This window comes from Saimiri boliviensis, chromosome 14 (genome assembly GCF_048565385.1).
Source record: "Saimiri boliviensis isolate mSaiBol1 chromosome 14, mSaiBol1.pri, whole genome shotgun sequence".
NCBI lineage: Eukaryota > Metazoa > Chordata > Mammalia > Primates > Cebidae > Saimiri > Saimiri boliviensis.
The window spans coordinates 15,139,104-15,154,871 of NC_133462.1; the positions used below are offsets into that span (position 1 = coordinate 15,139,104).

The following is a 15,768-nucleotide window of genomic DNA, read 5'->3' on the forward strand; positions in this document are numbered from 1 at the left end:
CCATGAATGGGTAAACAGGAAGAGCAATGCCTAGAGATGGTGATAAGCCTTGTGAGGGAGATGAAATGGGCTGATAAGGGGAAGCCAAGAGGCTGGCTGGTATAGACTGGATGGTCAAAGAGGGCACCTCTGAGAGGGTGACTTTGTGTTAGGACCCAGGCATAAGTGTCAGAAGTAGAACGCCCAATAGAGGGAACAGCACGTGTAAAGGACCTGAGGCAGGAACAAGCTTGGTGCATTTGGAAAAAAAAAAAAACGGAAAAAGGGCTGAAGGGCTGGAGCATAGCCATGGTGGGAGAGGGCGGTGGGAGATGAGCAGGAAGATGAGCACAGGCCCCAGTATAAATGGACCTGTAGGAAGGTGAGGGGTTTTGTTTGTGTTGTTGAGAGCTATGAGAAGCCATTGGACTGTGTCTGTAAGGCAGTTTTGCTTTTTCTTTTGGAAATGTTTAAACGTAAAAGTAGAGAGCATGATGTCAAGAACCCCACATACTCTTCACCAAGCTCAATTGGTACCAACATTTTGCCAGTCCTACTGGCAAATAGGATTTCATCTAAACTCTTCATTTTTGGTGGGGGGAGGATTGGATTTTTTTCCTCTCCATCTTTCCCTACCTCATTTTGCTTTTTTCCCTTTATTTTACTTTATTTTTTACTCACTGCTATGCAAACAAGGATTTTTTTTTTGAGGTGGGGGGGGGTCCCACTTTGTTGCCCAGGTTGGTATTGAACTCTTGGCCTCAAGCAGTCCTCCTGCCTCAACCACCCATGGTGCTGGGATTATAGGCACACACCACTGTGTCTGGCCCTGTCTTAAAACATATTTTTTGCACCTCCGCCACCCAACTCTTAAAACATATTTTTATTAAAATATAAATATATAAAAGTGCACAAATCATAGGTATACAGCTATGAACACTCCCATGGAACTGGCACCCAGATCTAGAAACAATGTGGCCAACCCCCAGAAGCTCCCTGGTGTCCCTTTTCAGGCTTTTCTCCCCAAACTTCAACCATTAGAATCGCACAGGTTGTTCTCTCTCTGAACCAGCTCTCTCACTGATTATGTGTATTTATTTTTTTGAGACAGAGTCTCACTCTGTGACTCAGGTTGGAGTGCAGGGGTGTGATCTCGGCTCACTGCAACCTCTGCCTCCCGATTTGAAACAATTCTCCTACCTCAGCCTCCAGAGTAGCTGGGACTACAGCCATGCACCACTACACCCATCTAATTTTGTATTTTTAGTAGAGACGAGGTTTCACCATGTTGGCGAGGCTGGTCTTAAACTACTGGCCTCAGGTGATCTGCCCGCCTTGGCCTCCCAAAGTACAGGGATTACAGTCATGCATCACCACACCCGGCCTGGCTTATATTTTTAAGTGATTCTGTTTGTTCTGTGGAAATGTTAAGACAAGGCAAATACTTCATCAAGAAAGAAAAGGTAAATAAAGAGTGAGCCCTCCCAGGACTGCCTAGTTGGGACCCTCTGGTACCCCACAGCAGAGAGAAGCCTCTGGGTGCCCTTTAGCTCAGGGATGCTGTTTAGAGACTGAGTGGCATATCTCACTGCCCAGTGCCAGATGGCCATGTGGAGTAGCTTCCTGATTTTAGTCTCTCAGGGTTCAGGTGATGCAGAGAGGATGGAACCTGGCTAGGACTCAGGCTGTCTTTCTGTCCACCCCCCTCCCTGCCAGGACATTCAGCAGCTCCTCCAGCTCCAGCAGCTGGTGCTTGTGCCAGGCCACCACCTCCAGCCACCTGCTCAGTTCCTGCTGCCGCAGGCCCAGCAGAGCCAGCCAGGTAAGGCCCCCACCCCAGATGGCCTCCCTGACACCTCCACAGAACTTTCTCACTTTCCCCTCCCCTCACCCTGTACATTTCCCCTTGTTCTCCAGGCCTGCTACCGACACCAAATCTATTCCAGCTACCTCAGCAAACCCAGGGAGCTCTTCTGACCTCCCAGCCCCGGGCCGGGCTTCCCACACAGGTGAGACTGTCCACTGACTGGACCAGGCCAGGCCAGCAGCAAGCCTGATGAAAGCTGGGTAAATGAGGGTGGGGAGTGAGAGTCACCTCTCCAATTGACCTAGCCACACTCTGCCAGTGATTTGCTATGAGACCTCAGGCAAGCCTCTCACCCTGTCTGGGTCAGCCTCTTCTATAGAATGAGAAGAGCTGGCCCAGATGAGTGGTTCTTTTTTTTTTTTTTTTTTTTTTTTTGAGACGAAGTTTCACTCCTCTTACCCAGGCTGGAGTGCAATGGCGTGATCTCGGCTCACCGCAACCTCTGCCTCCTGGGTTCAGGCAATTCTCCTGCCTCAACCTCCTGAGTAGCTGGGATTACAGGCACGCGCCACCATGCCCAGCTAATGTTTTGTATCTTTAGTAGAGACGGGGTTTCATCATGTTGACCGGGATGGTCTCGATCTCTTGACCTTGTGATCCACCCGCCTCGGCCTCCCAAAGTGCTGGGATTACAGGCTTGAGCCACCACGCCCGGCGATGAGTGGTTCTTAACCCTTTCAGGTATATGGGCTCCTTTGAGAATATGATGAAAGATTTAGATCTGATCCCTATTCCCCCAAAATGCTCAAGTGCAAAAACATGAAAAATTGCAGGGGGTCCTGAGCCTTTAGGTTACAAATGCCTCGGGCCTCTTCTAGCACTGCAATGGAGGGTTCTCTGAACAAGGGATTCATTAGGTGATATTTCACATCCACTTCCCAGACTGGAGACTGAAAACAAGGCCCACAGGTCTGTTTTATTTGGCCATTGTCAACTAAATTCCCAGAAGGCACCAGATTTCCAGCTCCTCTTGATAAACCAGAAGATCTGGCAAGACTGTACCCATGTCTATGTGGTGGCTTGGTGCAGTGAGCAGTTTCCCTGGCCACTGGCAGGAGCAAAGGCCCCTTAGAGGGGGTCAGCTTTCCAGGCCATCTTGGTGCCTGGACCCCAAGGCCTTTCAGTTTACTGCCTGAGTTCTAGACTTTAATAATAATTTTCACTACCTTTTACAAATTTCAAAGTTTTTTTCTACCTATTTTTTATAGCCCTTTAAAAAAAATATATGAACTATTTAAGAAGGACTGACTGAAAAGATTAGAGACTAATACAGGTCTTAGCTGCAGTTCTGAAATCCCAAACGCTCTGAAAGTCAAGTTGTTCTTGCACCATTGGTATGAGAACTCACTTGGCTGCAAAATCTGTCCTGCCATGACATAAGGCAATGTATGACTTTTCTTTGTCCCCCTTGGTGTGGCATTTTTGCTGCTGCAAAACTGTTAACTACCATATCTGATTATGGAGTAACATCCTTGATTCTGGTGTGGGTGGGAGGCAGGCTACATTATCTATGATATACATCCTATATAGGTTTTCTTTCTTTCTTTCTTTCTTTCTTTTGAAATGGAGTCTCGCTATGTTGCCCAGGTTGTAGTCCAGTGGCTTTATCTCGGCTCACTGCAGCGTCCACCTTATGGGTTCAATTCTCCTGCCTTAGCCTCCCATGTCATTGGGATTACAGGCATGTGCCACCACATCCAGCTAAGTTTTGTATTTTTAGTAGAGACAGGGTTTCACCATGTTGGCCAGGCTGGTCTCGAACTCCTGACTTCAGGTGATCCACCTGCCTCAGCCTTCTAAAGTGCTGGGATTACAGGCATGAGCCACCACTCCTGGCTACCTATGTAGGCTTTCTGAAAACTGAAACAAGCACAGTGGTGCATGCCTATAGTCTCAGCTACTTGTGAACGTGAGGCAAGAGGATCACTTGAGCCCAAGAGTTTGAGGCCAGCCTGGGCAACATAGTGAGACCTGTTCTGTAAAACAACAAAAACAACAAAACCTAAGAGAGGGGAGAGTGGGTTGATGATGATAAATTACTTAATGGGTACAATGTACACTGTTTGGGTGATGGATATACTAAAAGCCCAGGCTTCATCACTACACAATACATTTGTGTAACAAAAGTGCACTTGTACCCCTTTAAATTTTTTTTTTGTTTTTGTTTGAGACAGGGTCTCACTCTGTTACTCAGGCTGGAGTATAGTGGTACAATCACAGCTTACTGCAGCCTCAGCCTCCTGGGCTCAAGCGAAGCGGTCCCTAGCCCCCCTGAGTAGCTAGTACTACAGGCATGCCCCACATGCTCAGCTAATTTTTAAAATTTTTGTAGAGAGAGGGTTTCACTATGTTGCCCAGGATGGTCTCAAATTCCTGTGCTCAAGCAATCCTCCCACCTTGGCTTCCAAAAGTACTGGGATTACAGGCATGAGTCACTGTACCTGGCTTAAGGCTGGCCTTAAATTTATACAGTTTTTTTTTTTGTTTTGTTTTTTGTTTTTTGTTTTTTTTTTTTTGAGACAGAGTTTCGCTCTTGTTACCCAGGCTGGGGTGCAATGGTGCGATATCGGCTCACTGCAACCTCCGCCTCCTGGGTTCAGGCAATTCTCCTGCCTCAGCCTCCTGAGTAGCTGGGATTACAGGCACACGCCACCATGCCCGGCTAATTTTTTGTATTTTTGGTAGAGACGGGGTTTCACCATGTTGACCAGGATGGTCTCGATCTCTTGACCTCGTGATCCACCCGCCTCGGCCTCCCAAAGTGCTGGGATTACAGGCATGAGCCACCGCGCCCAGCCCAAATTTATACAGTTTTAAAAAGAAAAGAAAAGGCCGGGCGCAGTGGCTCACACCTGTAATCCCAGCACTTTGGGAGGCTGAGGTGGGCAGATCACCTGAGGTCAGGAGTTTGAGACCAGCCTGACCAACATGGAGAAAGCCTGTCTCTACTAAAAATACAAAATTAGCTGGGCATGGTGGCAATGCCTGTAATCCCAGCTATTCAGGAGGCTGAGGCAGAAGAATCACTTGAACCCAGGAGGCGGAGGTTGCGGTAAGCCGAGATCACGCCATTGTACCCCAGCTTGGGCAACAAGAGTGAAACTCCATCTTAAAACAAAAAAAACAAAAAGCAAAAACAAAATAGAAAAAGTCCTAAACATCTGGCCCCAGCATTTTGGAGAATAATGGATCAAGGACCTGGGTGACAAGACATCCCTACAACCACCACCTGCTTCAGATCTCTTATTTTTAGGGCCATGAAGCATCCCAGATAGAACTGTTGCTTTTTTGTAAATCTCCCTAATTGCCCTCTCAGTCCATTTTTTTTTTTTAATTTTCAGTTTATTTGCAGTTTACTCATTGCTTAGGACTTAATTTCTTTTTTTTTTTTTTTCCTGAGATGGAGTTTCGCTCTTGTTACCCAGGCTGGAGTGCAATGGCACGATCTCGGCTCACCGCAACCTCTGCCTCCTGGGTTCAGGCAATTCTCCTGTCTCAGCCTCCTGAGTAGCTGGGATTACAGGCACGCACCACCATGCCCAGCTAATTTTTTGTATTTTTAGTAGAGACGGGGTTTCACCTTGTTGACCAGGATGGTCTCGATCTCTTGACCTCGTGATCCACCCGCCTCAGCCTCCCAAAGTGCTGGGATTACAGGCGTGAGCCACCGCGCCCGGTAGGACTTAATTTCTTAAGAGCAGTTTTAGATTCACAACAAAACTGAGTAGAAGATACAGAGATATCCCACATATCTCTCTACATAGGTACAGCTTCCCGCATTATCTATATCCCTAACCAGAGTGGGACAAGCGTAACAAATGATGAACTTACAATGGCACATCACTATTACCCAAAGTTCATAGTTGACATTAGGGTTCACTCTTGGTGTTGTACAGTCCATGGATTTGCATGACCCACTCATTTTTAACCTCATTCTCTCAACAGCCTCATTGGTAGACAGAGCAGCGGTGATTGTTCCCATCCTGCACTGGGGGAAAGTGAGGCCTGGGCTAAGCAATGATTTGGTGGCAGGGCCAGTCCTTGATTCCCTGATTGAGATGACCATGAATCACTGCCTTTGGCTCCAGGGAAGGGGCCCTGGCACAAAAAGCTGGCGGCTCCTTCTGGGAGTTCCCAGGCCTGAAGGGACAAGGCAGAATCCCAAGCAATGAGGAAACCCATGTAGGGCAGCAGAGTTGGACCTTTAAAGGGATTGACAGTGCGTGTGGAAGAAGGTGGAGGGGAGTCTGCAGGCAGAGGATAGAATGCAGGGGTGAGGAGGGAGGGAGGGGGACTGTGCACCCATCGCTGAGCCCCGTCCTGGTCCTCCGCCCTGCATCCCACCCACCTGCCAACCCCACCAGGCCGTGACCCGCCCTACGCTGCCCGACCCGCACCTCTCGCATCCGCAGCCCCCCAAATGCTTGGAGCCACCGTCCCACCCCGAGGAGCCCAGTGATCTGGAGGAGCTGGAGCAGTTCGCCCGCACCTTCAAGCAACGTCGCATCAAGCTGGGCTTCACACAGGTCTGGAGCCACCTTGCAGGCTGGGCAGTGGGTGTGGGGGCATGGCTACTTGATGGATGCCGCAAGGAGCGTGGCCAGTCGGTGGGCGCAGTGGGCCCAGTGCCGAAAGGCCCTGCCCTGACCTCTGCCTCTTACCCACCCCACTGGCTTAGGGTGATGTGGGCCTGGCCATGGGCAAGCTCTACGGCAATGACTTTAGCCAGACGACCATTTCCCGCTTTGAGGCCCTCAACCTGAGCTTCAAGAACATGTGCAAACTCAAGCCCCTCTTGGAGAAGTGGCTCAACGACGCAGGTGGGATTAGGCTGGGGCTCCTGTGTGGGGGGCGGGCAGCAGCCGGTGGCCACCGGAGGCGCCCTCTCATGCTCACATATCCCCCGGGGCACAGAGACTATGTCTGTGGACTCAAGCCTGCCCAGCCCCAACCAACTAAGTAGCCCCAGTCTGGGTTTCGACGGGCTGCCCGGCCGTAGACGCAAGAAGAGGACCAGCATTGAGACAAACGTCCGCTTCGCCTTAGAGAAGAGTTTTCTAGCGGTGAGGACCCCCGTCCTGGGTGGCCCTCACCTGAGGGGTGGCGGGCGGTGGGCCCCAGGCTAATGAGCCCTCTGCCTGCAGAACCAGAAGCCTACCTCAGAGGAGATCCTGCTGATCGCCGAGCAGCTGCACATGGAGAAGGAAGTGATCCGCGTCTGGTTCTGCAACCGGCGCCAGAAGGAGAAACGCATCAACCCCTGCAGTGCGGCCCCCATGCTGCCCAGCCCGGGGAAGCCGGCCAGCTACAGCCCCCATATGGTACCAAGAGCCCCTCTAGGGGGTGGGAGACCACAGAGCTCCACAGGCACCTCTGTGAAGCCCACCCTACCTGGTTGTCCACAGAACCTAGAACAGAGGCAAAGAGAGCTACTCAGGGTCAGGCCATCATGTAGACAGGCACAGTCACACAAGGAGACAGTTTCCAGGGAACTATGGTCTTATGTGGGGGATACAAGCACCCCTAGATACACACCTACATAGCCAGACACAGAGTTATCACAGTGCCATAGCCACACGGGGAGGGATGTCTGTTCAGGGATGTGGTCCAGGTTGAAACACACAGGCTCACAACCACACAGAGGCAAGGAGAGGCACTTATTTGCCATTCAGGGACACTGTTACACCCATGAGTGTCCTCTCAGGTCCACAGCTACACATAGGCCCACTTGGTATCAGACACAGCTGGGACATCCTTTATCCCATCCCTTTATTTCCATTCCTGGAAAGGGCTGTGATGCTTCAGAGAGGAGCCCCTGCCCCCAGTGGTATGAAGGAGGCACTGTCTGAACTGAGTTCTAAAGGACAAGGGAGAATTAGCCAGCCAGAAAAGGCGAAGGGCCTTCCAGGACCAGTGTGCACTAAGGCCTAGAAGCCAGGGTGTGTCCAGCCCAATCTGAGGAACTCCAGTGCAAATTTAGTGTGGTTGGTGCTGCAGCTCATATGAATGAGGTTGGGGAAGGGGTGGGGGCCTGTACCCCAAGTTTTACAGTGAAGAGCTGGAACTTGAACCATGGGTAGTGTGGAAGTAAGGAGGGGTTTTAAGCTGGGGAAGGACAGGGTTACATTTGTGAGGTTTCTGGGGCTGATACAAAGGTGAGACTGGAGGTGCAGTGGCCAAGAAAGAAGCTGGTGAATGGTCCCAGAAAATCAAGTAATATGACATTTCAACATCCTGATGCAAATATATGCATCCATTTAGCCTCATACTTTAGACCTGCTCTTTCCTTGCCTGGGTCACTTTGAACATTCTCTCCTGCATCACTTGCCAACCCCACTGGTAAAAGAGTGGTGTTGGCTCGTCCTGGGAAAAGAGTTTTAGTTTTGTGGAACCAACGGTAGCAAGAGCATGTAGGGCAGCCACTCTTCCGGTGCAGTCACTTCAGACAGGACGCAGCCCTGCAGAGACTAGCCAGGCAGGGCGGTGTCAGAAGAGAGGTAGAGAGTGCTTTCAATGGAGAATTAGCCCTTCCTGCTTGTGGCTCAGGATCAGCTAGGGCAAGTTTGAAGAAGGCACGTGGAATAATACAAACACAGCATTGTGCCAAAGCCCCCTGCCCCCATCCTGACACAGAGGAGTGGGGTCCTGCAGGAAGCATCGCAGGGGCTGCTTGCAGACAGTGGTCTAACCATACCTCCTTTCCTCTCTCCCCAGGTCACACCCCAAGGGGGTGCGGGGACCTTACCATTGTCCCAAGCTTCCAGCAGTCTGAGCACAACAGGTCAGGGGGGGCAGAAGGTGGTGGGGGGCACTGGGAGGATGAGGCACAGGCTGGAGCCTGACGTTCCCAAGTGGCTCTGGGTGTCAAGACTGGGCCAGGGGAGTGTGGGTGGGGGAATGGGAGAGACAGTGGGAAGAGGGCAGGACTCACCCCTCCTCTGCAGGAGCAACTCAGCTTTAATCTGCTTCACAATTTCATATGAGAAAAGCATGGGCGTGGTAAAAGGTGAGGCACTTGGGTTTTGTGCCTGGCCTCTGTCATTCATAAGCTATGTGAACTCAAGAGCTTATTTTACCTTTCTGAGCCTCAGTTTTTATAAAATTATTATGAATGTGTAATACATACAAAAGATATAAATACACACATGCAAGAGTGTATGTATGTGTATATACGTATAACGTATACACACACATATGTGCATACATACATACTCTTGTACCCAGAGTTCTCCTTCCTCTTCCTGGGACACAGCAGGCTTATATATATGGTTATACACTATACATATTATATATATATATATATATATGAGTAATATAAAATTGGCCAGGTGCAGTGGCTCATGCCTATAATTCCAGCACTTTGGGAGGCCGAGGCATGTGGATCACCTGAGGTCAGGAGTTCAAGACTAGCCTGGCCAACATGGGAAACCCTGTCTCTACTAAAAATACAAAAATTAGCCAGTGTGGTGCCTTGTGTCTGTAGTCCCAGCTGCTCAGGAGGATGAGGCAGGAGAATTGCTTGAACCTGGGAGAAGGATGTTGCAGTAAGCTGAGATCATACCACTGCACTCTAGCCTAGGCAACAGAGTGAGATTTCATCTAAAGTATATATTTAGCATAACAAACAACATATTGCCCTTCCCCAGGCCAGAAAATAGTAAGTGGAGATTTATAAAGTAGTAAGTGCTTGCCTGGCACTGTACTGAGATCTTTCTAAACTGCATTGACTGACTTAACTCTCAAATTCATTTTATGAGATAGGTTCTATTATCCCCATTTTCCAGACAAGGGATCTGAAGGGCAGAGAGGTTAAGGCACTCCTCCAGGCGCACCCATAGGACAACACAGAACCAGGAGTTTCTACCCCAGCAGTCTGGCTGAATCTGGGCCCTCAGCCCCTGCCAGGTTGCCCATCCCTTAGCTGTGGCAATGTGCCTGACACCCCTTGCCCCTCCCCAGCCCCTAGAGAGCCATAGGGCTTTGTCTCCTGGGCACCCCCATTTTTAGTCAGTATAAAAGTGGTTCAGGGCGGGGAGTGCAGAGTGCCAGGGCTCAGCAGGAAGCAGCTGTTCTGACTTCCATTGTTATGATAGGGGTCACCATTGCAGAGGCACAGGGAAATGGCTCTGGGAAGAGAGAGCAGGGAGGTATAAGGCTATTTTGACTGAGGAGATGCTTCGTGAGCTATGTGGGAGGACAAGAAGGAATTAACCCCAGGTTCCTCAGTGGGCAACGAGTAGAAGCTGAAGACCTCATCTCTTTGTCTCTCTCTGGCAGTTACTACCTTATCCTCAGCTGTGGGGACGCTCCACCCCAGCCGGACAGCTGGAGGGGGTGGGGGTGGGGGCGGGGCTGCGCCCCCCCTCAATTCCATCCCCTCTGTCACTCCCCCACCCCCGGCCACCACCAACAGCACAAACCCCAGCCCTCAAGGCAGCCACTCAGCTATCGGCTTGTCGGGCCTGAACCCCAGCACAGGGTAAGTGGGTGCAGGTGGGAGGCTGTGGGGAAAAGCAGGGTTGCTGCTGCTTCTGGGGTGGGGAGCTATACCCCAGTTATGCTGTCAGGTCCCTGCCCCTGCTAATGCCTCTGCTTTGCCTCTTGCAGAAGCACAATGGTGGGGTTGAGCTCCGGGCTGAGTCCAGCCCTCATGAGCAACAACCCTTTGGCCACTATCCAAGGTGCGTGCTGCCTCATGTCACTCCCATTGTCACCAGTCCTATCCTCTGGGGCCTCGAGCTCTGCCATTGCTGCTTCAGCCATGCCATCCCGCCCCTGCTCACTGCATTGCTCGCCTCTTCATACCCATCTCACCTTTGGGGAAGGTGTGAGGGGTGCTGATGGGGGTCAGTGGGACCGATGAGGAGATGGGGGGCACTCTGGGCAGGATGCTGGAAGGCAAAGGTCTCCCCTGGCCCAGCGTGCCCCCAGCCCAGCCTCTCTCTCTCCCCACCAGCCCTGGCCTCTGGTGGAACCCTGCCCCTTACCAGCCTTGATGGCAGCGGGAACCTGGTGCTGGGGGCAGCTGGCGCCACCCCGGGGAGCCCCGGCCTGGTGACCTCACCGCTCTTCTTGAACCATGCTGGGCTGCCCCTGCTCAGCACCCCGCCTGGCGTGGGCTTGGTCTCAGCAGCAGCTGCGGCCGTGGCAGCCTCCATCTCCAGCAAGTCTCCTGGCCTCTCCTCCTCATCCTCTTCATCCTCATCCTCCTCCTCCTCCACTTGCAGCGAGGCAGCAGCACAGACCCCTGGAGGTCCGGGGGGGCCCGAGGCAGGGTCCAAACCTGAGTGAGGGCCAGCCATGCCTCCCCTCCCACTCCTCTGACCCCCGCCTTGGTCTCTTGCCTGGGAAGAGGGCAAGAAGGCCAGTGGTGGGGACACAGAGGGTCCTCGGAGCAGGAGTGACAAGGGAGGAAAGACCAAAAAAACCAACCAACCAAAAAAAAAAAAAAAAAAAAAAAAAAAAGGAAAGAAACTAACCAACAAAAGAGAAAACCAAAAATAATCACAACAGAAACCAGCTGCCCCAAAGGAACCAGAGGTGAAAAACAAACAAAAAAAAAAACCAAACCAAACCAAAAAAAAAAAAAAAACCCACAAAATCAAACAAACCAAAAAACCAGTCGCGAGCCAGACCTCAGCGTGCTCACACCCTCACTGCTACGACACCAAATAAGAACCCCAGCCAGGGGCGGAGAAGCCTCCAGCAGGTCAGACCTCATTGCCACCGAGCCCTGGCTGTGGGGCCAACCCCCAAACCTGCCTCCCCGAGTGGGGGCTACAGAAGGAAAAAGAGAAGATGCCAACTTCCTAGTCCTGGCCCCCAGCCCTGGGCCAGTGAAGACAGGGCACAGTCTGGGCAGATGGGCTGGGGCTCAGCACCACCCACCAAATGTTCTTTTCCGGAAGGTGAAAGAGAAAGGGCCTGAACAACCTTACACCAAATATTCAGTAGCTTCATCCAAAGGATGTACAGAATTTTTAGCGTTGTGCTCAACAGAATGTGTCCCTACCATGTGTCCCCTTCTCCCCTGGCCCCCAGCTCTCCTCACCTGGGCAGGGGGTCTTGCTTTAACCTCCTCCCTCCCCCCAGCCAGGGGAGAGTTCAAGGGAAGGCCTGAGGATGACTTTTCATCCCCTCTTCCTCCCTCTTTTCCCCTTTGAAGGGTGAGCTAGGCCATTTTGCCAAGTTCTAGCTCTCACAAGTCCCTCTTCAACCCTGTCACCCTCCTCTGCTCTGGAATCAACCCCCTCCCCAGCGTATGGGAAGGTGGAAGTTTCAGTCAAGAGGGGATGAAGGCATTTAGTTGAGGGCATTCAGTTGTCTTTTTCCATCCTGTCTGTCAGTTTCCCTAAAAAAGAAAATTCATATTCCAGTGCCTATCCGTGGGATCCTTCACGTTCTTTGACATTAACCAGAAACCAAAAAGAGAACTCACCTCGTTTTTCCCATCCCGTGCCCCTCTGGTACTGGCGAATGCCTCTTCCTCCCCACACATGCACACATGCACACACCCCAGTGGTGGGGTTCCTTGAGATGGCATCCCCATCAGGGTCCATGTGTGGGGACAGTGCCACAGCCTGTGGTCCCTATCTGAAAAGGCACGGTGGTGGCCACTGCTCCCATGAGACCTCCACGAGTCTTGGCTGGACCCTGTGTTTGCCCAGCCCCGGACACATCTCCACTGATGACGGACAGAGGAGAGACGCCACTGGGAGCCACCCTGCCCTCCTGCTATTGTGGAGGCCAACAAAGTTTTGAACCAAAAAACAAAAACAAAACCAAACAAACAATAAATTTAAACTAGAAAAAAAGAATTTATATATATATAAAAGGGAAAGAAGATGAGGACTCTTCAAGAATAAGATAGAGCCGTGAGGTGGAGCCAAGCCCCTGCACCAGTGGTCCAGGCCCTTGGTCCCCAACGCGGACAGAAGGACGGATGCTTCTTTCTCTTCACAAATACCTCATGGACGTCGTCTTTGGGAAAGCCGGAGGGGGCGGCTGGGGCAAGCCTGTCCCTCGGCCAGGGCAGATGGAAGCGGGTGGGTGGGGCTGAGAGGGTGTCAGGGACAGGGGTGAAAAGCCCTAAACTACCCCCCGCAATCAACTGAAAAAGCTTTAAAAAAAAAAGGAAAAAAAGGAGTAAGCAAAAAGAATGGACGAAGGAAAACTAACAACTTTCGGGTGGTTTGATTCCTTCTTTGATTTCTTTTTCGGTTCTCTTCTGTCTGTCCTCTCTCCTTCCCTCCTTCCTCTCTCCTCTCTCTCCCTTTGCTCTCCTCTCTCCTCTCTCATTGTTGTTCTTTCTGTGTCTCTCCTCAAACCAAAGTGTTGCAGTGAAGGACGCGAGCCATTGAAATCAGGGTGGGGCCTGGCAGCGCAGTGTGGCCCCCGCCCCTCACTGGGCAGGAACAGAGGGAAGGGAGAGCCCTGAGACTGCAGGGCCACGGCCTGGGCAGCTTCCACTTTCTCCTGGACACTCTTGAGGAGAGGCAGATGGAGCCCCAGGCCTCAGCGTTCTCTTTTTTCCTTGTCTCCCTTCTCCCACCTGGGAAATGAAACTGTTGGGCTGGGCCATGGAGGCAGCAGAGACTTGGCCATTGCAGGGGCCTCCGGGTGCCTTGTCCGGGCAGTGGTGGAGTAGTCACCCCCCCACCCCTGGCACGATGGGGTCTGGCACCTCAGCGACCCATCCTCGCCGGAATGTAAGCATCTCCGCCGAATGACTCCCTGCCCTTACCCTACCTCTGAGTTTGTCCATGTTTATTTCCTGAAGAGAGAAGGGACTGGCAAGAGGGCTTGGGCCCCAGCCCAAGGGTGGAGAGGGGGCCAAGGGCTCCTGACCAAATAGGAAGGACATGTGAGCAGAGCAAAATGAAAGGAATTACAACCAAAATCCCCTCCGAGAAGACAGGCAGCATGGAAGGCATGGTGGAGATGACTCAAACAAAAACTATGATTCTAGACCAAAAAGGAAAAAAAAGAAAGAAAATCCAGGACTCAACCACCACCCACTTGATCCTGCTTCCTCCCCATCAAGTCCCACCACCTGGGACCTCGCCACACCCCAGTGTTGGGGAGTGGCGCAAAGAGAAGAGGACGAGCAGGGGCCAGGGATGGGGCAGAAGCCCTGACATTGGTGGAGGGATCCCTGTGCAGCCGGGGTGCTGGGGACCCTCCCCATCCAATCCTCACAACTGGGAAAAGAAAAACAAGAAAAAAGAAAATTCCTGGGAGGGGGAAAAATAACCAAATCCCAAGCTTTAACTACAGCTGTGAAACCAAATATTGGGAAGGGGGTAGGAGGGAGGGAGGGGCAGGTGAGCCCCAGGTCTCCCCCTGGGCCCCCCTCCCCCAGGACTCGAGATAAGGCACCAAATACCTCATAGAACTTTAATGTTAAAAAATGGAAACCAAATATCGTTGGCTGGGGGCCAGCCAGGGCAAGGGGCTGGGGGGCTGGAGGGAGCCAGGATTGGGAAGGTGATGGGGGAATTCATGCCCCCCACCCCCATCTGTCCCTTCCACTCGGGTCCCCTGCCTCGACTCCGGGAAACAAAACTATCTCATCGTTTTTATGTTGCGGTCTGTACAGAGCCTGTGTCCGTGTGTCTGTGTGTGAGCGAGAGTTCGAGGGCTGGGGAGCTTTATGTGGGGGACGGGGAGGGAAACCCCAGGCTAGGCTCTGGGCTAGGTTAGATGTCCAAGGTTGGGGGCTGAGGGCCTGGGCTAGAAAGAGAGGAGAGATGAGTGGATTGGAGCAGTGGGGAGCCCTCTGAATTTCTCTTCTCCCCAACCCTGACCTCCTACTTAAGGGAGGGACAGAGACTGGGTCTACCTTAATGGTGGGCCTTTTCATTGTGCCAAAAAAAAATTGATGCCAGTAACTAAACCACCTCTCTGTTCTCTTCTGGGGGGTGGGGGGAGTGCGGGGTGGGGGGGCGGGTAGGGATGGGGAACCCAAGCCCCAGTAGGAGTTGGGGCTGTGATCAGGAGGAGGGGAAGGATATGAGTTTTCCACCCATCTCCTCCCTGGAGAAGGCCTTGACAGGCTCTCCAAGCCCTGGGGAGATTTGGCAAGGAACTAGCCAAGTCAGGGTGAACTCTTGACCCGACTAGTTTTTCTAACCCACCCGAATCCCAGGGTGCTTCTCTCTTCCTCTAGCCCAGGGTAGGGGGACCTGAGTGAGAGAGAGAGTGAGACAGACAGCAAGATTGAGACACGCGGGCCCCCACTGGTCTCTGAGTGGGAAAGGCAAGTGCGAGAGATAAAGGCCTCCAAGAGAAAAAAGAAACAAACCAAAGATTTAACCATTAAAAAAAAAAAAAAAAAAAAAAACCCACAGACAACTCCGCTACCTTTTTATACGTTGGAAAAAAAAAGTGAAAAAAATTTAAAAATAAAAATTAAAAAAAGAAAACACACACAAAAACTCCAAGCCGCAGGTCCTTCATGCGGTTTAAACTTTGACCTCAGCAGTCTCCAAAGCAAGACGACGATGACAAAGGCGGAAACAAAGAAAGAATAATGTATATTTTTAAGTATTTGTCCTTGAATTGTTAGCTCCTTGTTAAACAAACAAGAAAAGGAGAGAAAAATCCAGAGAAGTATTGCTGGGACGGAGACGACTATTTACTTTGTCTGTGACCTCTTCCCTCTGCCTCCCTCCTGTTCCTTTTTCCCGTCTTCTATCCTTGATGCCCCTCCCCCAACCTGTCCCCCAAACCCAGGGGCTCAGTATTTATTTATTTATATAATTGCAGGGTGACTGGGGGTCTCTCTCAACAACTCGTAGAGGGCCTTTGGATCATGGTGGGGTGGGGAAAGGGCAAGAAGCCTTTGGGAAGAGCAGGGGCCTGAACTTTGATCAGCTCCTTTCTGGCCTCTTGTCCCACTGCTGCCACCCTCACCTTCCAAA

At 51.6% G+C, this 15,768-nt stretch overlaps 1 protein-coding gene and 1 pseudogene across 15 annotated transcripts in view; both read left to right on the plus strand.

Moving 5' to 3' along the window:
* Window positions 1-11,350, plus strand: part of POU2F2 (POU class 2 homeobox 2) — an 84,120-nt gene extending 72,770 nt beyond the window's left edge. For 6 of the 15 annotated variants that reach the window (XM_074385607.1, XM_074385606.1, XM_074385605.1 and 3 more), the window contains 10 exons: window positions 1,696-1,801; window positions 1,897-1,988; window positions 6,211-6,372; window positions 6,525-6,666; window positions 6,761-6,909; window positions 6,991-7,167; window positions 8,561-8,627; window positions 10,124-10,325; window positions 10,454-10,527; window positions 10,803-11,350. In XM_074385607.1, coding sequence (XP_074241708.1) covers window positions 1,696-1,801; window positions 1,897-1,988; window positions 6,211-6,372; window positions 6,525-6,666; window positions 6,761-6,909; window positions 6,991-7,167; window positions 8,561-8,627; window positions 10,124-10,325; window positions 10,454-10,527; window positions 10,803-11,137 — 1,506 coding nt within the window. In that variant the 3' untranslated portion in view covers window positions 11,138-11,350. Of the gene's footprint in view, window positions 1-1,695; window positions 1,802-1,896; window positions 1,989-6,210; window positions 6,373-6,524; window positions 6,667-6,760; window positions 6,910-6,990; window positions 7,168-8,560; window positions 8,628-10,123; window positions 10,326-10,453 lie in introns of all 15 variants that reach the window. The other 9 variants (XM_074385608.1, XM_074385612.1, XM_010331076.3 and 6 more) reach the window with 5 other exon arrangements.
* Window positions 11,351-11,562: 212 nt separating this feature from the next.
* LOC101044706 (uncharacterized) lies at window positions 11,563-14,757 on the plus strand (annotated as a pseudogene).
* Window positions 14,758-15,768: the final 1,011 nt, after the last annotated feature.